The following is a 22,636-nucleotide window of genomic DNA, read 5'->3' on the forward strand; positions in this document are numbered from 1 at the left end:
TCGTCGCGCTGAAATGTGCACAAGCCTGCATAATATAATATATGTATTATTGGTATATATATCCAACCTCGTAATATACACAATTTCGTACTACTTCCTACCTTGTAGCATGATTGCGCTTTTACAAAAGAAACGAATTTGTGCATGGACGCTAAAACTTTGAGAAGGGTTTTCTTGCAAGAATCCAACATTCCAAAAATGCATAGTTTTGAAAAAGCAAGTTTCAAATACTTGGGGTTTGTCTAATTACAACTATGTTTTCCTCAAAGCGGCATGATAGGAGGAAATGTTTTAACTTCGGTTTAATATCCGTTATGACCCGGATATCCCCGGTTGGGATCATAGGAATGTGATTGGACGGGTTTTTTTCTGAGAAACCCATACCCTTTTTATCGTAAGCAGTATCGTGAGACATGCCAACATGTTGATACTACGATAATTATATGAGAGATTCATGGCGATCTCGTATCGTGCAAATTGCACAATGATATAAAAGTAGCTGGAAAGATCAAATCATGTCAAACTAAACTAAAATGATTACATTATTTCTTTCGCAAAACATTGGTGTTTGGGTTCTTTTCTGAGAAACCAATACCCTTTTCATCGTAACGATACTATCAGACATGCACGACATGTTAGTACTACGATGTTTGAATGAGAGGTTTATGGTAACCTCGTAGCATGCAAATACAAAATGATAAAATGGAAATCACATAAATAGTGATAAACAGAACATTGAAATTTCTAAATGATGTTGGGTTTCTTGTTGAGAAACCGATACCCCTTTCATTGTAGCGGTACTATCAGACATACGCAACATGTTAGTACTATGTTGACTGGACGAAAGGTTTATGGTAACCACGAAGCGTGCAAAATGCACATTGTTGTAATCACATAATGGTGATGATCGCCTTCACAGGCAAGATGCTCGAGCTGGTTTGAAAGACCGGAGCATACAAAATGGGTCGTCATTTAAAATAGAACCTGACGTACCCATTCGCCTCTTGTTTTCCATCAAGGAAGATGATGAAATAGTACAAAAATTTCGATGGAAAGGTTGTTAACAACCACCCCTTGGGCAAATGACTCAGTGTCCCCAGTCATCAGAGTTAGGGGACGAGATTATAAAAAATTATCCTAGGTGGTAGATCCCATGGACTTTTGCAGAAGTTGGATGCATCCCTTGAACGAGTGACTTCTGCTGAATTCTCTCTTGGTCATTGGCCGTTCTCTTAGGAGCATACTCAACTAGCTGTCTGGGCTATCAAAACACATAGCATAATAAACTCTTGGGCAGTCTCGGTTGTTTCTATTATAATATGGATTGGATATAGATCCAGTAGAGGATCCATATCACGCGTATGTTTATGTAATATGTATTATTAATGCAGGGCAGTTTTGTCCATGTAAAAGAAGATGTAACCCTATTAAACTTAATAGTGTTTTAGTGCAGCCAATCAAGATTAGAGTGGCTGCCGATTCCCAACAAGCACCCGAGTTCTCTTTCTCCTTTTCCCTTCTCCTTCTCATTTCACGATTCTAACAACAGTTTTATCATGGTATCAAAGCAACATCAACTCTGGGCTTAAAAAGGGGCCTTCATCGGAAACGTGGAAAGCTGCGTCTTCCTCCTTCTCGTCATCAGTTATAAGTATCGCAGTTCCTTCTTGTCTCACGCAAAGGCTTCCCTTCTTGTCATCACGCGACTTCCCTTCTCGTCATCAGGTTTTATTCCTCTTGTCTCACGCGACTTTTGGTCACAAGAAACTCGTCTGGTCATGCGAGTTTTTTTGTTTTTTGGTTTTATTCCACGCAACCTATTCTGGTCACGTGAACACCATCTGATCACGTCACCTGCATTTTTTCCCTGTTTCACGTCTTCTTTCCTCATACGAGTTTCATCATCTTCCTTCATCTGCTCAAGCACAAAGAAGCCACTCCAACGCCTCTAGAATTTATCACACAAGAAGCAAAAGAGGATGGAAGTTTACCAAACATTATTCGTAATCCTACCTTTGTTACTTGGATGAAGCACGATAAGCTCTTGTCGCGTACATCACTTCCACCTTGTCACAAGAAGTATTAGTTTCTATCCTTGATGATTGTATAGCTAAAGAATTGTGGGAGACCCTAGCTCAGACTTATTCACAGATATCAGAGGCTAATGTGTTATTTCTCAAGCGTGAATTTCAGCTTTTGAGAAAGGGGACAATGACCATTATTGAATTCTTAAATCAAGTCAAAAGCATCACAGATCAATTAGCCATTGTTGGCTATCCAGTGTCAGATAAAGAAAAAGTGCAGCACACACTGAATGCCCGCGGATCAGAGTATCATGTTCTTGTGACTTCCTTATTGTGCTTGCCTATGTTACCTCGTTCTGAAGATTTGCGTGCTAAACTGTTCCAGTATGAGATGTCCTTGAAAAGCATTTCTGATGCTTCAACAGGGCAATCATCTATGCATGATGTTCTTGCCACAGGGATGACTGCTGATCGTACACGAGGAGGGCGTGGCAGAGGCAAAAGAGCACAAATCCAGAGTGGACGTGGGTTGCTACCTATACTAAATGTCACTCCCAGCCTGTCAAGGAATGTTTCCACATGCTACCATTGCAACAAACGTGGCCACATCAAAGCCAACTGCTGGTGCAATCCTCAAAATCACAATAGAATACAAAGCAATATAAATGTTGCTACATCAGGATCTGCGGGTACCTTTCGCGTCACTGATGATGCTAAGGATCTTCTCTTGTCTGCTATGACTAACTTGAACCTAAAACAGAATAATGATGGAATATGGTGTGTAGACTTTGGGGCAGCAACTTACGTAACTGGCAATGCAGGTAAGTTCTCTACCTTGACTCCCTATTTTGGTAAATCTAATATTGCAACTGGAGATAGGACTCACCACCCTATTTCAAACGTAGGTAACATCTTCATTTTTTTGCCTAAATCTTTATCCATTCCTTTATCTGATGTTGTCCATGCACTAAATATAAAGAAAAATATTGTCTCTGTTTTCAAGCTTGTTGATTCTACCAATTCATCTGTTGAATTCACTCCTACTTATGCCTTTGTCAAGGATCTTCAAACGAAGAAGATGTTCGCTAAAGGAGAGCGACTTGGAAACATGTTTATCTTCAATGAAGATCCAGCCTCCAGTATTCTGAAGCCCCCCAAGTCCGATCACGCCTCTAGAAGTGTTCTAAGTATATCCCAATGTAATAAGCCAGAAATTTGGCATTCCCGTCTTGGTCATTGTAGTCAAGTCTTTATTGAAAAATTCGTGTCCAATGGATTTCTTCCAGAGTCTGTTTCACCTTTGTTGAAGAATAAAATGTTTTCCAGTTGTCAGGTCTGCAAAAGTCATGTACTTCCTTTTCATCAAATAAATAAAAGAGCCTCTATGCTTTTTGAGATAATATGTTCTGATGTTTGGGGCCCAACCCCCAATCCTTCTTCTGGAAGTAAATATTATGTATCTTTTATTGACAACTTTTTTTGCTTTACCTCGATATTCTTTATAAAACACTATTAAGTTTAATAGGGTTACATCTTCTTTTTCATGGACAAAACTGTCCTGCATTAATAATACATATTATATAAACATACACGTGATATGGATCCTCTACTGGATTCATATCCGATCCATATTCTAATAGTTTTTACGTTTCTCCTGTGCGTACCCTCAGAACAGTTTAATATCGAAACAAAGTTATCATGTCCATTTTACTTATTTTGCACACTGCAAAAGAAACAACGTATATGTTAGTTTGGTTTTGAATTTTGTTAGCAAGCTCATTTTACTTATGTTAAACTGCATATCACGAATGAAACTACACATGTATTAGTTTTGTTCTTAATTGTTATAATTGTGCACCTACCAGTTTTTCATGAAACTGACTCATCTTATGGGTACAGGTGATGTTTAGGTTAGTACGACAAGCAATGACACAATGACGTGATGGTATCAAGATGAGACTCTTTCTCTGACATTTTGCTCTTGAGGACATTTTTGGTATAAGGGTTTCTTTGAAAATTTCACTTTTCGTATAAACTGTAAAACCTCGTTTTGAATCTATTTGATTTTAATAAATGTACGGAGTTATAAATCCGTTGTTTAAATAAACGGTTTCATTTGTAATGCACCCAAGGTCCGTTGACTTGTTATTTCAAAAATACCATTTTCCGTTGAATTACTATTTAAAACTCTGATAAAGGAATGATTACAAGGCCTTCAAAATTTTCTTAAAAAGTTACAAGTCTGAGATTTTGGGGTCGTTACACCAGATTTACATGCAAGGAAACTAGCCCTAGTCTTTGGGTGGCATAATAAAATGGCCTGGCCTTGTCCATGTCTCTCTGCATAAAGTGGTTTTAATTGACTTGGACTTGGGCCAAAATTTAGCCTGACCTGAATTTAGTCCATGATCATCCTAAATGTGCATATGCCTTTGTCGTTTGTATATTGTCTTTGAAGGTTTTCTTTCTGCATATTTACCCTTTTATCTATTCTTTGCAGAAAACAAACAGTGAGGAGTCTTTGGACTTGCTGAAGATCGCACTTGACTCTTGCAAAGTGTCTCCTCTGCTTTTGGTCCTGTTCTATGATGAGTTGGTTGGATTGTTAGGTTGCACAAGCCTTCAACCACCTATTATGGAGTGGTGAGATTCTAATTACAGTAGTCAATTGGTGCTAACCTTTTGATATTATTCCATCACCATTGATTTTCACTCAGTTAAAAATGCCTTTCCGCTTGTAGCTTTTGTACATCCTGGGTCTGTTCTTTTTAGATGGCTTAGCAATCTGCATATGGATATCCCTAAGTTGCACATACTCTGAGACAGACCTAGTAGGCAATGGTTGGACAAGTCCTCATACAATTGATAGGGCTCATAATATTGCTTTTTGATATGTTATTCATTTAATTTTTTCACATTTCAATTTGTCTAGTTTTAACCTGTCTCTAAAGCTGCAAGCAATACATCCTTATAGAAATGCTAGTGCAGGATAGACGATGCTAGTGCATGTTGTATTAAATTTGATCACAAACCATAGCCTAGCACAAAACTGGGAGTTTCCATATGTAACTATTATATTGTTGTTTGACCTTATGTAAGGTCAATGTTATAAATTTATAATATTAGTATGTAGACAAGATTATACATGTTTTTGTAATAATTTTTGTATTATCAAGGGCTTTTTTAGTATTTACAACTAGCCTAGTACTAGTATTATAAATAGCGGTACAGCTAGGCCCTAAAGAGTGGTTTGAACCATGGTTGCCAGTTGGGGAAGCGGGAGCGGGAAGCGATACGGGAAGCGGGAGCGGGAAGCGAGACACTTTCAAAATTTTAGGAAGCGGGGAAGCGTCAGACCACTTAGGAGCGATTCGGGAAGTGTCTCGGAAGCGACCTAGGAAGCGTCTCGGAAGCGAAAAAAATAAAAATAAAAAATACAAAAAAATTGAAAAAAACAGGGGAAGCGAGGGGGAAGCGTGGGGGAAGCGTGGGGGAAGCACGCTTCCCATTAAAGGGAAGCGCGTCCCCCATTAAAGGGAAACACGTCCCCCATTAAAGGGAAGCACGCTTCCCAAAAAAGGGGGACGCTTCCCCCCACGCTTCGGAAGCGCGACGTTTCGCGCTTCCGAAGCGCGCTTCGGGGAAGCGCGCTTCCCCTTTTAGCTAGGCGCTTCCGGTAACTCTGGTTTGAACATCACCATAAGGCTCACATTTCATCAGTCACTCTCTTTCTCTATATGTATATATATACTCGTTATACCATGCTTTCAAGAATTCCATAGTTTAACATGATATCAGAACCATGTATGAACTTCACCTGTGCAGTGTTTACATCTCCAAATTGTGAGCATTATCCTCCTTTTCATTTTTTCCCCTCTTCTCTCTTCTACTCTCCTTTTCAATCTTTGATTCATCTTTTCATTCCCCTCTTTCTTCTCCTTTATCATTTCATTATTTCTGATTTTCATCTAACTGAAAATCATTTATTTTACCTTCTCCATCTAACACCTAGGAGAAAAAGGAACCTTCTTTTTCTTTTCTTTTTTTCATTCCTTTCTTCTGTTTCCTCCATTATTTCATTCTCATTGTTATTCCTTTCACTAACTTGAACTGTCGGCAATTTATCATTTCTTTTTTTCAGTAATTTGCTTTAATTCTGCTGTATCTTTTCTCATTATTATCCCTTTTAGCAATTTCTTTTAATCTATCAATAGCTCTTTTCATTGTCGTCTCTTTTAGTAACTTTTTTTAATCTGTCATTAACTTACCACATTCTTATCCTTTTCAGTAACTTTTCCCTCGGGACATTTCGTTCGTTTGAATTCTTTCTAGTATATTTGAGTTGTGTGGATCTGGATCTCTTAAATAGATCATTCGACATCTGTTAGTTTTAAGTCTTTTGGATTTGCACCGGAAGGTTCTTTTCTGGGTTTGACCAAGTTCCATTATTTTGGGTCTCTTTAGCGACCCCAACTCATTCCCGTTGAAAAGTGGATTTTTTACTATTATTTATTTTTTTGAACAATTATAGAAACCAGAACCCAAGGATCTGGAGCCTCACGAACTTAATAACATTCCAAACCACAAGGGATCTTTATATTTAACCAATCAATAAAAACAACTAACTTTATTAATCAATAATCAAAGTCTGAGAAAATAATTGAATTAAAGTGTAAAATCATAGAGCCACACTGTCCAAGAATAACATAAGTCACACGGTCTCGTAGGCTCCCTGTAGCAGTCATTCTCTCACTGAGCCTCAAATTATGTGAAAAACATAGGGAGTAATGGATAAGAATCAAAGATTCTTTGTACGAATTTCTCTAAAAATACAAATATGCAAGAAAAAGTGTAAATCAAATTCATGTAAGTTTTCAGAGGAAATATAACAAGAAACATCTCATAAACCAATTACTATTCAAACATTTGGAAACAGTTATTATGCAATAATAATTTCTCACACGGAATATAAACAAATAAGAATGCATGATTAAATGTAGAATTAGTAAATATGCATGATTCCAATGCACATGCGTGAATGATTTATTAAGTTATTATTAGAGTTCTCTTTTGCATGCCGTTCCTTATTAAATGTACACAAGTTTTAGTTTCACTTTTCATTAAAACCTGCGGATACTCAAAACAGGCACTACAAATTTTCGAAGTTCAAGATTGGTTCCCAGTTATAGCTTAACACATAATTTGTATTTTATTACTGGGTCCACACTTGTTTCTCGATCGATATCAGGAATCAATACCATCCATCGGAACATTAGAAATCAACATCTACTGATGCTACTTTCTTGGTATACCAATAACAATAGCTGTGTCACACCACCCCCCCCAGGCAAAGTGGCTAAAAACTTCCTAAAACAGTGGCCAGGAGACGAACCACCATATCGGGTTCAGGGGCACAAACACACACAGAGTTTTAGTATCCTCACGGTTTTCTCAAAACCGCCATCCAGGATTCCCATACTGTGGAAGGGACATCCAGGAAAAAAATATTAATTATATTGTTTATGTCATTTATCTTTTTATCAAGAGTCAAATTCTTTACAAAATAATCGTTTTGCAAATCAACATGCAAAACACAACACGAGACCTGACCCATACAAATTTTTTTAACAGTGTAATTAATTTAGAAAGACAATAAATTTCAAGAGTGAATTTTGCAATGCATAAATACTATTCTTGGAGCAACACATGCTCCTGGCCTACGGTGGTTAACATTTGACCACCACCAATGCATCTTATGCAAAATCCTTAGTGAACGTGCAGACATAGTTGTTCAAAACATGTCCACAATGCATATTCATTCACACACAACAAGAATGTAAATATAAAAATAATTCACATATGCATATAATAAAATGCTTGCAACATGCATTTTCATGATCCATTTTATACATAAACTCTCAGACATACACATGGTTATATCCATGGATACTATAAATTCCATAAATTTTCATGCGTATGACATAAGTATTTGTAAACATGATAATACAATGCATAATATATCCAATCAATGCTTTGTCATTCATGTTAGAAAGTGGCTTTGAATACTTTAGGTTCGATAATAAACCCATACACATGCACATTAAGTGCGAATATACCCACTCAAGGGAACAACACAAGCACATCATGTGCTAATACATAAACCCATAAAAGGGGTAAATATGACTTAAAGTCATAAGTTGAATATTATTGAAGAAATAAGAAGAGGAGGGTAAAAACCCTATACAATGGAGCATAAGCTCCTCCAAGGAGTAAGAAATACAAAGGGAAAATCTCCTATTTATAAGCACAAAAAGGAGCCACCTTGGGGGCTCCCAAAGGAGACGTTGGAGAGCCCCCAACGGTCACATTTGTGACCGTTGGGGTCTCCCAATGTCTCTATTGGGAGACCCCCAATGGTTTATGAAAACAAAAAATAAAAAAATAAAAACAGAAAATTTAAAAGAAAAATTACAATGCATATTCCAATTGGAATATGCGTAAAATGTCAAATTACAAGAATACCCTTGAGGGTATTTTAGGAAGATAATATATATATATATTTATATATATATATATAAATAGAGATACGTATACATATATATATATATATATATATGTATACGTATCTTTATATATATATATGTACATTTAAGGATTATATTTCAAAATATATGTGTACGAGTACACATATTTTAACACCCCCCTCAATCTTTGCGGGGAAACGAAAAGATTGAAAAAAGGGGAAGACTCCAAGAGGCTTCGGCAAGGATGCAATTGAAACTTGAAAAAGCCTTCCTCCAATTGTCTTCTAAAGGGAACACATTTCTCGAACCATCCAGGGTACTTCTCTTTGTCCTATCTCGAAAATCCTGTGGAATAACAACAAAGAACAAGTAAAAAATATCTTTGCACTTTACTGAAATGGAACATTCCTAACAAGGTGCAAAATTTATGCATAATAGGATAATTACTCTAGAAAAGAAAATTTAGAAACCAAAAATTAAAAAAGAAACAAATATCATGTTAAAGAGTGAGCGAAAACGAATTGCAAGAATGCATAATGCATTCATAAGGTCCAACATTGGACACACACAACCCCATAATGAGGAATAACAAAAAGGTCCACTAAGGGACACCACAATAAGCCTACGAAGAGGCATAAGCTACATATGCTTTATTGAATGAGGGCCTCAAGGGCCATAATGAGCATATGCATTTACTATCATAAAATGAATTAATACTTAAAGAAATCATTAATGAACATGCTCCAAACATACTTTAGTCAAAAAATGAACTCAAGAGTTCAAAAGATTTTTAAAAGAACACGGATACAAATGTCTAAAGGCATGACGAATATGATCTTCAATAAGAGGGGCTTTATAAAGATTAACATGCATAATAGAGTTTTTCACATCTTTTAGGGAAAAGATCTATGTCAAACAAGTGTCATAAATAAGAAGCATGATTTGACTAAGTATATTAAAACATTCACCCTAAATTCAAAAATGAATATCATTTGAGACAAAAAAAGACTTATTTTGTATATTAAATAAAAAAATGGCTGAAAAAAAACTGTAAGCACTTAATATATGCTAAAATATCAATTTGATTTAAAAACATATCATAGATATGATTCACTTGTATCTAAAAACAAAAGAAATTTTGCAATTTTCAAAAGTAGTTCATCCACTACAAGCAACTACCTCATTAGTCCTCCAAAACTCGTAAATCAAGTGTATAAGCTACTAGATCAAGAATAAAATGCCATTAAAGGCCAAATGACACACACAAATGTGTGTAAAAATACCTCTTGTCTACATATAATAATACTTGAAATGAGTGCATCAATAACAAGAACAAGAGAATACACGCCAACATGGACAAAAAACATCTCTTGTCTATGTAAAAATACACTCAAGATCAAGTATGTTCAGCTACTAGAACAAGAGTATTAAGCCAACCATGGGCTAAAAAACACAATACATCTCTTGTCTACATAAAATGACACTTGAATTGAGTGAAAGAAGCCAACCATGGGCATACAACTCAGCGACTAGAACAAAGACACAAATGCCAATCATGGACTAAAGATCACACACCATGGTGTGAATCAACGTGCCTTGTCTACATATGATAACACTCAAGACAAGTGTGTTTAGCTACTAGAACAAGAGAAACAAAGCCAGCAACGGGCTACCAACACACAAAGGTGTAATAAGATTCTTGTCTACATATGATGACACTTAGATAAGAGTTATAAAATGAGAAGACTTTTGAGGCAACAAAACTTGTAGTGACAAACATATAAATAAAACCTTGAATTAATAGAACAATATTCTTAAAAAAGAATACCCATAACAAGCATGTTTTGGAATAAATGTGTGAATATACACACACCAAGAATACTTGTGCACAAAAGCACAAAACACAAATGTGCAAATGCACTCATAAGATTCATAAACAATAAAAGGTTGGGTAATAATCCCAAAAAACTTTGATTTTAATATACCTTAAAACATTTAAGGTTTCAAACACCATATATCCATCACATTTATATATAAATAAGAGCATCCATAAAATCAATGGCCAAAAACAAACGAGTGACACACTCGTAATAAGAGATCATATACTAAATCATTCTAGAGTTCCAAGGTGCCCATAACTCACCTCAATCACCATCTATAATATGGCAAGTGGACAATCTAAAATGACATAACACGAGGTGTCCATAACTCACCTCAACAACCATCTCTAATAATAATAAGGCCATAAAAAAGGATTGATGCATCATATAACATGTGATGGATAGAAGATAAAATGCCATAAAAAGGCAATGAACTCTTAGGGAAAACATTTTCCAAATATGTGATTTTACAAAGAGGGCCGATTAAAAGGTCCAACATAATTTAATCACAACAATATGCCATATAACAATAATGTTGCATATATACAAAATTATGTTCAATCATGATCATTATAAAAAAACTTTAATAAACACAACATGAAATATTTAAGTTATGTCATGTGTAAGAAAAGAATTGGAATAATCCAAGAAACAAATGAAGCCTTTATAATTTGCAATTATATGTATACCAAGATGTAAAATGGCAATAATCTTAAATGTGCAAACATGTACCAAGATATTGCGGAATGATAAAAGAAACAATCTTACAAGTCCATTAAAAAGACAAACACAAGCCCTAAAGAAGGCAATAAAAACATCTCTTTATTGAAACGATAGTATCATGTGAAAATGTCTATGAATAGACAATACGCATACAAGCATGAATACTTTATAAAAGAAGTGTACGAAGACACTCTCACAACACTTGAACAAAATACGAAAAAAGCGTAATAATATCAAACATGCAATAATGCATGTATTTCATAAAAGATGCAAATGCTTGAGGCTCTCAAGCTTTAATGCAATTTAAGACAAAGAAGACCATATTATGGCCAATGTAGGCATCCTTAGAGATACAATCAAGAGGTTTTTGAAACCTTATGTGAAAAATACAAACAAATACGTTTATAAAGTTGCATCATTAGAAGAAAAATAAAAAAATAAATGAAATCTTTTATACCAAAGGATGCAATAGATACACTATGCATTCTATATAGTGTGGGAAATTCTTTTAAAAGATCTTTTACAATGGTTCAAACAACCTATTTATCACAAACAATTTCTCAAAAATCCTTTAAATAAACCAAAAACATTGAAATATCTTTAGGAGTTCTCATAAATAGTTATCATTAACAAGAACTACTTAGGATTCATAACAAAGATTTAGATGTGAGAGATTCTTATACAAGAATTATATCAAGATTTTTCAAAAAAGATGCACTAAAATCCATAAACAAGAGAGGAACTCAAAATAAATTAGACTTTATATGAGAGAAAAGAGTTTTAAACAAAGATCATTAATCAAGATATCATCACAACAACAACAAAAACAACAACTACGCTTTCATCCCAAAACAATTGGGGTCAGCGATAAGAAATCAAGATATCATATATAATTTTTTTTTAAAAGTTAATTTATAGGTCAATCATGAAATACTTATGTAAACATCATAAATCCCACATAATTGAAGATAGTTTTAACATAAATTACTATTATATGTGATGAGGAATCGATAAATATATAGCCAAGAATTATATATTTGAACAATAAACAAGTTTACCAAATTTAAAAGTGGATATTTTAAAATATACGAACACGCGAAATGTGAAAGGAAATGATTCAACTAAAAAATACTAAATGTGCACGAAAAAAATAGTTTCATAATGCATAATATGTTAAGAAAAGAGATACATACCGAAAACCTTTTAAAAAAGAGAGGAACAATGAATACTTCACCATTTCTTGAGCACCACGCTTTCCGTTGCGCCAAGAGACAACCCCATCGTAACCGGGCTCTGATTTCATGTTAGAAAGTGACTTTGAATACTTTAGGTTCGATAATGAACCCATACACATGCACATTAAGTGCGAATGTACCCACTCAAGGGAACAACACAAGCACATCATGTGCTAATACATACACCCATAAAAGGGGTAAATATGACTTAAAGTCATAAATTGAATATTATTGAAGAAATAAGAAGAAGAGGGTAAAAACCCTATACAATGGAGCATAAGCTCCTCCAAGGAATAAGAAATACAAAGGGGAAATCCCCTATTTATAAGCACAAAAAGGAGCCACCTTGGGGGCTCCCAAAGGAGACGTTGGAGAGCCCCCAACGGTCACATTTGTGACCGTTGGGGGCTCCCAATGTCTCTATTGGGAGACCCCCAATGGTTTATGAAAACAAAAAATAAAAAAATAAAAACAGAAAATTTAAAAGAAAAATTACAATGCATATTCCAATTGGAATATGCGTAAAATGTCAAATTACAAGAATACCCTTGAGGGTATTTTAGGAAGATAAAATATATATTTATATATATATATAAATAGAGATACGTATACATATATATATGTATAAGTATCTTTATATATATATATAAATATATATATGTACATTTAAGGATTATATTTCAAAATATGTGTACGAGTACACATATTTTAACATGAATTACGAAATAAGTCTGGAAATAACTACATTGTTTGGGAAGCGTAACATAACCACCGGGTCATCACTCGGCCGCAGCACATGCATAGGGAAGAATGCTGTCCTTGGGCATTAGTATGCTGTTGGCGACATGTTTCTCATCCAGAAACATGCAGCCATACCTACTATGGACAGCGGGTAGTGTTGCACAAAATGTTCTGCACTATTTTGCCCTACAACAGCCCACATAGGCTAAAAAACCACACACTTAACAATTCAGTTGGCAGCATTGAGGACATATTAAATTTCAACATAATCGTGGTAGCATAACTAAAATATTCTAACATGATGCTATCATAATTTGGAATTCATGATCTTAAAGCTGGTTCGATGCCAACCCATATGGCAGCATCAACCCACATAATGACAACCATATAACATAAACGAAACTGAACATAAACAACTGCTCATGACTCTCATCGCGGTTGATGTAATGTATCCATGCCATAAAACAGAAATTTTAATGAAATCAACACTAATCTGGCATAACCAGATATTTTTTGTCATCTTTCTATTGTCAACAACCAACTGATTTCCTGTGTAAGAGTTCTGGATAGACCTTACATAGGTAAGTGAAATGTAATTCACAAACTTGGTTTTGAGTACCGATATACATGGGCAGTTTGCAAACATAATTATTTTTAGAAACCGTCATATATTTCTTCCCATGCATAAACATTGTTTGATGACAGTTTGCAAGCATAGTTAATTTCAGAAACGGTCATATATTTCTGCACATATATAAACATTGTTTGATGACAGTTTGCAAACATAGTTATTTTCAGAAATCATTTTGTTATCAGTCATAGATTTCTGCATATATATATAAACCTTGTTTGATGATAGTTTGCAAACATAACCAATGTTGGAAGCTAACTTCATATTGCTGCCCATTATGATCGAAAATCAACACCACTTAATGGTACAACCAACCAATTTTCAGTGTTATAAAAAAATATAAAATAAATCAGTTTTATAGGTATATTCATATCAGCAGCTATCTATGTCACAGGGACTCTCCAACTAGGTGCCGCACCCGCGTCGCACCCGCTGTAACGACCCCAACTCATACCTCTTGAAAATGCAAATTTTTTATTTTTTGAACAATTACGGAAAACTTCCCAGAGACCCGGGGTCCTTACAGTCCCAATTTCAGCTGGATAACCACACACCACAAACTAACTTACATTTATCATCCACAACCAAACAAACCAAACTCTTTATTAATGAATCAATAACAATCTCATGCTCAAGTCAAAAGTTAAGTAACAACTGCAGGAAAATAAAAAGGATTAAAAGAAACCAAAGGAGAGCTACTCTGTCCATAAGTGAAGCAGTCTGAAGCAAGTGTAGCCTCCGTACCCTCCCAGAAGCTAGCCGACTTCACTGATCACCTGCGACTGCGAAAAACTATAAAAGTAGGGTGTCAGAATCCGAAGAATCCTGCGTACAGGTCCTAGTGAATCAAATAAGAATAAAGGACATAAATAAGATTCATGTAATATTCTTAGAGGGTTACAGTTACAACCAATTCATAAGACAATTAACCATTCAGGCAAGAGAAAAATAATTATTAAGCATGAGGGAACATTTAATAAACCACATGGATCACAATAAGCAATAAAGGCATTTAACATACATTAGGGATCAACACCATGCATTCATCAGCATATAACAACTAAGAGGACAAGTAAACATGCATGATGTAATGTATAGCAGGAATATGCATGATTTATGTGCAATGCATGAACCCTTTATTTAAGTTTTCCTTTTTCCATGTGCATGCTCTATTAAATACATACAATTTAAGTTCCTCTTTTTAATTACCGTTGCCCGCAGATGCACCAAACAGATAAAAATCTTCGAGGTCAAGTTAGGTTCTCAGGGTAGTTTAACACACAATTTATATTTTATTACTGAGTTCCAAACTTAGCCTTCGACCGATATCAGAAAACAACACCATCCATCGGAACATTGGAAAACAACATCCAATGTTGGGGACACCATGAAAAACAGCATCCACTGGTGCCACTTTCTTGGTATACCAAAACAACAACAGTTGTGTTAAACACACCACCCCCAGGCAAAATAGCGGATTCTTCTTAAAATCGTAGCCAGGAGAAAGAACCTCAATATCGGGTTCAGGGGCAAAAACAACGCACACAGAGTTTTTGTATCCTCACGATTTCCCCAAACCGCAACATCCAAGATTCCCACACTAAAGAAGGGACATCAAAAAAACATAAATTTCATTGTTCTTTACTTTCTTTTATCTTGTTATTAATTCATCTCTTTTACATTTGCAAATCAACATGCATAATTAATAACATAAGCTTGCAAATCAACATGCCAAGCTCTTCATGGGATCACAGCCCGTAGCAATTATGTAACAATTCAATAAAAACCATAATGTTACATTCGATTTTTGCAATGTATAAAACAACTAAAACAAGAGCAACACATGCTCGAGGCTCACATAGCTCAGGATGATCCATTTGATCGATAATGCATTCATATGCAAAAATCATCAATATCATACCACTATGCATTCCTTTTTAAATGCTTCTCAATGCACATTTATTTATGCCAATTTAAAGATGTGCATGAAACAATAATATTCATCTGCATGTGCATGAGCTTACACAACCACGCCAAGTGTACGCTTCCATTCAGTTCCCATATTTTATGTCAAATGTGTGCTTTCATTCATGAATCTTTTCAATTAAAACTTATAAACATTCATGCAATTACTACATGCAAAACACATCTATTTCATGAATGCACGTGCACCTAAGAACAATTGTGTATTAACACTTCGATTAAGCATGACATACTAATGTGCAATCACACGAAAAGTTTCGTTCTTTTTTTCATACATAAAGCCAAGCCCAAATTGAATAACAAATATGGAAATCTATTACATAACTAAACACATTCACTTTATGCATGCACATGCACTTGAAACACACTTGAAATAACATATTACTTAAGCATCAATTTTTTTTTTTAACATGTGACCCAGCTGACACAGTCGGCTGGGTCAGTCCCCAGTCCAGGCTCAATTCGAGCTTACTCATGTGCAGACCTATGCTAAGATACATCCCACATGTCAGTTTCCCTGACAGGGTGGCATTTCCCTGACAGGGTGGCATGAAGAGTAATAAATGAAAACCATGAAGGGAAGTTGGAATATCCATCATCATCTCCAGGCACAACCTACTAGAAAGCGGAAGGTAAGTCTGTCATAACTTAGCACGATAAAATACCTTGGATAACACGTCAGTTTATGGGTAGTAGCCATAATAAACAGTTCTGAAACAAGTCAAGTGCATGGAAAATTCCATGCTAGGACTGGCCTCTTTTGAACTAATCTACATAGAGTTGAACATTTTGACAGCTAACCTGTGTGATTGACCATGAAAGGGTGTTAAAAACACTGACATTATACACAGTATCAGCCAATAACAACTATTAACTGAGAGCCAATATCATCTTGCTTCTATAAAGCATCAAGTGGTAGGAATAATTCTCAAAAATCATGAAACATTGGCCGACCTTCATGAATGATCACCTATATGAAGTACAAAGTTGCATGCAGAGAATGTTTTCAGTTACAACAAGAGTGACAGAACTCATACCATGTAGCAATAGATGCTGACTTCTTAATCTATGGTCAGTAGAATATTTTGGCATGACTAGCATTAGAGTTGAGATATATAATGACAGAACATCAGCTGTCAAACATTTCGGGCACCAAAACAAAATTTCTGAAGTTGATATAACAATATTGCCATGCACTTGCAGCACTAAAATAGGTGATTTAGGAAACCATCAATTTTTTTATTACTCTTAAAATAATTCTGATGGATATCTCTAACCAAATCTCTCAGGTTCAGATCTCACTAGTGTCACCCCCTGCCATTTTTAACCAAGGTACATAAAAGTGCAAAAGCACTTTACTTGTACTGCAGTTAGGCTGCCAAGAAGAGAAGAAGTGAAATCGGAATTCAACACAAAACTCCCATACCCTGATCAGACCTACAGGGTCTCACCTTCTTTGAAACAGGATTTCTCACAAGGCTAAAACATCATTGTCTGTCTCAAGAAAAATGCATGAGACAGGATATTAATGTGGACATTCCTTACTTTTTTTTTTTTAAAATAAGAGCAGATTTTATTGCATGTTATTAATAACAGAAATCTGGATTTAATGGGGACTGCACATGCATATATAGATTTTTGCTACATACGTATGATCTTTTTATTGTTCCATTACACACATAAGTACATGGTTCAAAATCGTGCATATGTAAATTCATCTTCAAGGACGTGCTTGTGCTGATCCTTCATTACATATTCCCCATGAATTACAAAGATATGCGAAATACATACCATTCTATCAGATCGGAGATCAAAACCAAATCCCTATCCTAGCATGCTTATAAACACGAATATATATATATATATATCGAAATACGTTCGAAGGAGGGACAAACATAAACTTCCACCATGAATCTTAAAGTAAATATGCAGATTTACCCTTTTCTCATGGGTTTTCACTAAAATATTGCATAGAATACAAACCCATGCTCTTTTTCCCATCCGAAACAAAAGAGAAACCCGTACCTTGAAATAAACTATGAAAATAATGATGAAGGAAGCTTGGGGCTAGAGGAGAATGACTTCTTCTTCTTTCTCCTTCCTTTCCTCTCTCCTTCTCTCTCTTTTTCTCTTTCCCTCTTTCCTTCCTTTCTTCCTCTCTCTTTCTCTTTTCCTTCTTCCTTCTTTTTTTCTTTCTTTTATAAAGTGAGGGAGAGGGGGTCACGTTCCCCCTTCTCCAGCCCTTTCTCTTGAAAGAGTTTCCAAAAAAAGAGGGACTCTCTCTATAGTAGGTTTCTAAATTTTTTTTTTGAAACTCTTCCATTATGTTGATTTTTCCTCTTTTATGAATTTCAACTTTCCTAAAACTCTCTTAGGTAAGCATAGGGACTCTTTTAGAGAGTCCCACTCAGCCCAACAATTAAATTTCGGAATTGATATTAATTAATTAATTCTTAATTCTTAATTAATTAAAATTATTTATAACTTTCCAAAAATAAGCAAATTAACCCTGGAGGTTTTTTTAACTATAATTAACACCAAAATAACACTTTAAATTGAATTTGAAGCTAGGAAAGACATTGGACATGGATTTGGATCCAGATCCAAGATCCAAACCCATACCCAAAACGAAAATGGATCAAGGCTTGGATCAAACTCAGATTTAAGTAGGACCTACATAGGATCCAAACCCATGAAAATTCGGATCGTAGGCCTCGGATCCAGTCCGATCCAATCCCGGATCCATTTCGACAAACCGCTTCTTTTTTAGAAAAACGCAATTTTCGTGCCAACCGTAGCCCGTATCGAGGAAAATAAAGTACTGTTGCACTCAGAATTTCGAGACGCATCTAACGACATATAACACATGAAATTCCGAATTCCACCGAAATTAACCCGAATTTCGCTCGAATTTAGAGGTCAAAAATAAAACTCTCTACCACGTTTTGATTGGCTCGCCTCGACCTTGTCGATGAGACCCTCGGTGCAGTAAACGCAAAGGTATCAGTCTAAAAATTGAGCCTCAAACGATTTTTCTCCCAGACTTAGACAAAATTTTAAAAATCTCAAGAAATGTCTAGGTACCAAAAATACGCGATCTTACACCCGCACCCGTTGCGGTCAACTTGACCCTGGGTGCAGTCAACGCACCCAGGGTCATTTATGTCCAACTTTTGGACTATATATATTTATTTTTTTATATTTTTGCTGCACCCCTGCACCTAAGTTTTTTTAAAGTGCCGCACCCCCGCACCCGCACCTGCACCGGCACCCATGTGACATAGGCAACAACTATATATACTAAAAAAATAGCTTGCTGGGGCCTTTCAATAGGTCTGGTTTTGGATCTAATCCAAAACCGGACTTTGATGGGTCAGTCGAATGTACAATCAGTCCCACGTATATATATATATATATATATATATATATATATATATATATATATATATATATATATATATATATATATATATATATATATATATATATATATATATATATATATTGGGTCCTGCGGCAGACCTGGTTTGGTTCACATATGATCCCAAACCATGGCTGTGATATATAGGGGCCGATCCTTATATATATACGTATTAAGCTTGCTATTGTTATAAAATCAACAGTTTGGACATGAATAAACCGAAAATAAGCCATGATACATAAAAAATCAAGGTTCATACCCTCGTGCATCAGGGCATGTGATTGAACATGCCTAGAAAAATCAGATTTAATATTTTTCATCTAGAATCCTCACATAAATTTGATTTGGGTTATTTCTCCCAGTTTGAATTAAGAGAGGAACCTGTACCTTCAATTAAAAACGGAAAAGACCAGAAATAAATGTTGGGCGATTGAAACAGAAGGAAGTCCTTTTCCTTCTTCTTCCTTCCTTTCTCTTTCTCTCTCCTCTCCCTCAATTTTCTCTCTCTCCCTCTTTCTCTCTCTTTTTCTTTTCCTCTCTTCCTTTCTCTCTTTCCTTCTTTCTTCTAATTTTTTTTTTGAGTTTTTATAGTGATTGGGCTCCTCTAGAGGGTGACGCCCCCCTAGAGTCCAAATCTTAGTTGAGGATAGAGTTCTACAAGTGTAGAACTCTATCTCTTCTCTCTAACTACCTTTATCTATATTTTTTTCTTTTATTTTTTTCATTTATTTATCTTAACTACTTTTGGGTCTTTCTAGAGGGTGAGGCCCTCTAGAATCTCCTTTTAATAGGTAGCTACCATATCTACAATAAATTTCAGAATTAATAAATGTTTAATAATTAATTAATTAATTAATTATTAAATATTAATTTTTTAGGAAGTTCTAGAGGGTATCTCACCCCTTTGGGAGACTTTTTAACTTGGTAATTCACTTAATTAAAACTTTATACTGCACTTTGCGCAACTTTCTCCTACCTTGGGGAGTCACAGTACTGAGTTCTTCTTCAAGCGTAAGTGATGACAGTCTCAGGCCGCGGGGCACAAGAGGGCTCCATTGCACAATCTGTGAAGGTACAAAATGTTAGTATGCAAAAAGTAAAATAAAAGGGGGGCAGGCCTGCTTATTCAAAAAGGAAGGGAAGGGGCAGGGGCTGTGTCCCTGCCCGTTGCCTGTCCTGTCGAAAGGAGCAGGGGCAGGGGACATGCCCCTGCCAGACTACTGTAGAAAAATTATCAGGGGGCAGGGGCTCTGCCCCTGCACACAGGTTGCTGGCCGGACCAAGGGTGAGGAGGGTGCGGTAACACCCTCCCCTTTGGTAAAGGGTAAAGCGGGAGGGGGATCGGGGGTGTCGGGTGAACGAGGAGAGAGAAAGGGCAGGGGAGGATTTTGCGTAATGCAAACCCTCCCTTGCGTGCTTTAATAAGCACGGGGGTTAAAGGGGTACTCGGGTTCGGGTCCAGAAAGAGTAAAGAAATCAGAAGAATAAGAATTTAGAAAAGAAAAAGAGGGATCAGAAGAACAAAGATTTAGAAAAGAAAAAGAGGGATCAGAAGAATAAAGATTTAGAAAAGAGGGATCAGAAGAACAATGATTTATAAAAGAGATATGAAGGAAAAGAAAGTCTTTCGAGACACACCTTCTGGAAAAAAATTTAGCCCTAGGGTCAGATATGCTCTGATACCATGTTAGAAATCACCAAAATCTGACAATCAGGAAACTGCAGAGATGAGAGAGAAATGAGGCTGCAATTGATCACGTTTTTCCCATATTGAAAAGGGTGTGATCTCTTCCTTTTAATATAATAACCTAAAACCTAGTACACGGTTTTATAAGTAACCCTTTTATGCCACAAGTATTTACAAGAATGCCCAATATTACACGCTGGACATGTTACACATACATAGGTTGGATCTGGATTCGATCCGGATCCAAACCCAAATACAAATACACAAATATCGTACTGTCTAATAGACATGCATGCAAAATCAACTTTGATAAATAACTTAAGAAGTTATTCATGCATGTGAATTGAATCATACATCCTTTTGCTGTTTAGCATTAGTTGCATGCATTTCTGAATATTTGATTTGGCATGATATTGTTGAATGCTTGAATGATCAGTTACTTTCTGGTAAATTATTGTTTGTGATTTCCTCTTAAATTTATGCATGAGTTAATTTATGATATTTCCTTTACTGTTGGATTTTTAGAGGAATTCGTACGAGGACTTCGGTTCCTACCTATTTTTTAAAACTGTTTTTCAAGCACAGGGGCTTAGTGATGCGTAAGACTGGCTGGTTTGAGGACTTGAAGCTTGTGACTTGGTGCTTGGGTTCCGACTTGTGTGCGAGATGTGATTGAGTCGATTTTTTGTTTTGGACTTCTGACTTATTGATTTAATTAATAAAGTTCAATTTATAATTTTCAATTGACTCTATGCATGAAATGGTTCTTTGCTGTACCCTACGTCCTTATGAGGTTTTCCACAATTGTTAAATTTTTTTTTTCACTATTTTTCGAAGGTCAGTTGGGACCGTTACAATATACTTGAATGCAATGCTTGGTCTCTTCATGTAGCCATGCCCTCAAAATGTTGAAAGTATACAAAACCCCCCTCCAAAGCACCACGAGAAGGGAGCTTACTTGTGGTTTTGTGCTTTAAAGTCATCTTCTAGCTTCAATCATAATGGATGTTGCATAAAACACCTCAAAATAAACACCTACTGCTCGATTGAGGTGTGGAGTCAAGAAAAAAGTGGTTTAAGACTGAAATGAGTAGATTTAGGCTCAAACACACTCGGTTTTGCCAAACATTCTAATTTATTGGATCAATATGATCTCAAAATGCAAGTGGATAGCAAGAAAATGAAGTTTAGGAAGGGAGAAGAAAAAAGAAGGCCAAAATGACCCTTGATAACATAAAATGTGTCTCTATAAGTGTCCAGCTGCTACTTTTCCAGCATTGGAAAGTTAAGAAAGAATAGTGAGATGACTCATACAATTGGCGGGGGGGGGGGGTCAAATCATATCAGCCTAAGACCGCTACTTTGATACAGTGTATCATATTGTACAATACAATGTGATACTGATAATATTAGATGAAGCTAATTGCGTAAGAGATGATCCTATTATGCTTTAGAAGGAGCTTTTCTGAGGTTATCTTGGATTTTGATGGAGAAGTATTTGATTATCATCAACTGTTGATTGATCTGGCCATGAGTGAACCTTATTTTCTAATGATCAGCTATTAAAATCTTGGAAAGTCCTAATGCAACTCTCATTCCCTGATATGCTCTGTTCACCCACCCACTGGCTGCTGGGACTTTCTTTGCTTTCCTCTGCCTTTGTTGAGTAACTGCCTCACTAGAGTATGTGCATGGGTTGGGTGCACTTCACGACGTGACCAAAGAGGTGGCTTAACTGTCTGCCACAACGTAAATTGCATATGCAGTTATGGTTATGTATTTAAGGG

General features: G+C 35.9%; 1 protein-coding gene across 3 annotated transcripts in view; it reads left to right on the plus strand.

Annotated features, from left to right (window-relative positions):
- Window positions 1-22,636, plus strand: part of LOC149849024 (fanconi anemia group D2 protein) — a 131,707-nt gene that overhangs the window by 17,766 nt on the left and 91,305 nt on the right. For all 3 annotated transcript variants that reach the window (XM_090013195.1, XM_090013198.1, XM_090013202.1), the window contains exon 10: window positions 4,525-4,667. In XM_090013195.1, the coding sequence (XP_089869321.1) occupies window positions 4,525-4,667 (143 nt within the window). The remainder of the gene's footprint in view (window positions 1-4,524; window positions 4,668-22,636) is intronic.

This window comes from Nuphar pumila, chromosome 1 (assembly GCF_984573655.1).
Source record: "Nuphar pumila chromosome 1, dmNupPumi1.hap1.1, whole genome shotgun sequence".
Classification (NCBI taxonomy): domain Eukaryota; kingdom Viridiplantae; phylum Streptophyta; class Magnoliopsida; order Nymphaeales; family Nymphaeaceae; genus Nuphar; species Nuphar pumila.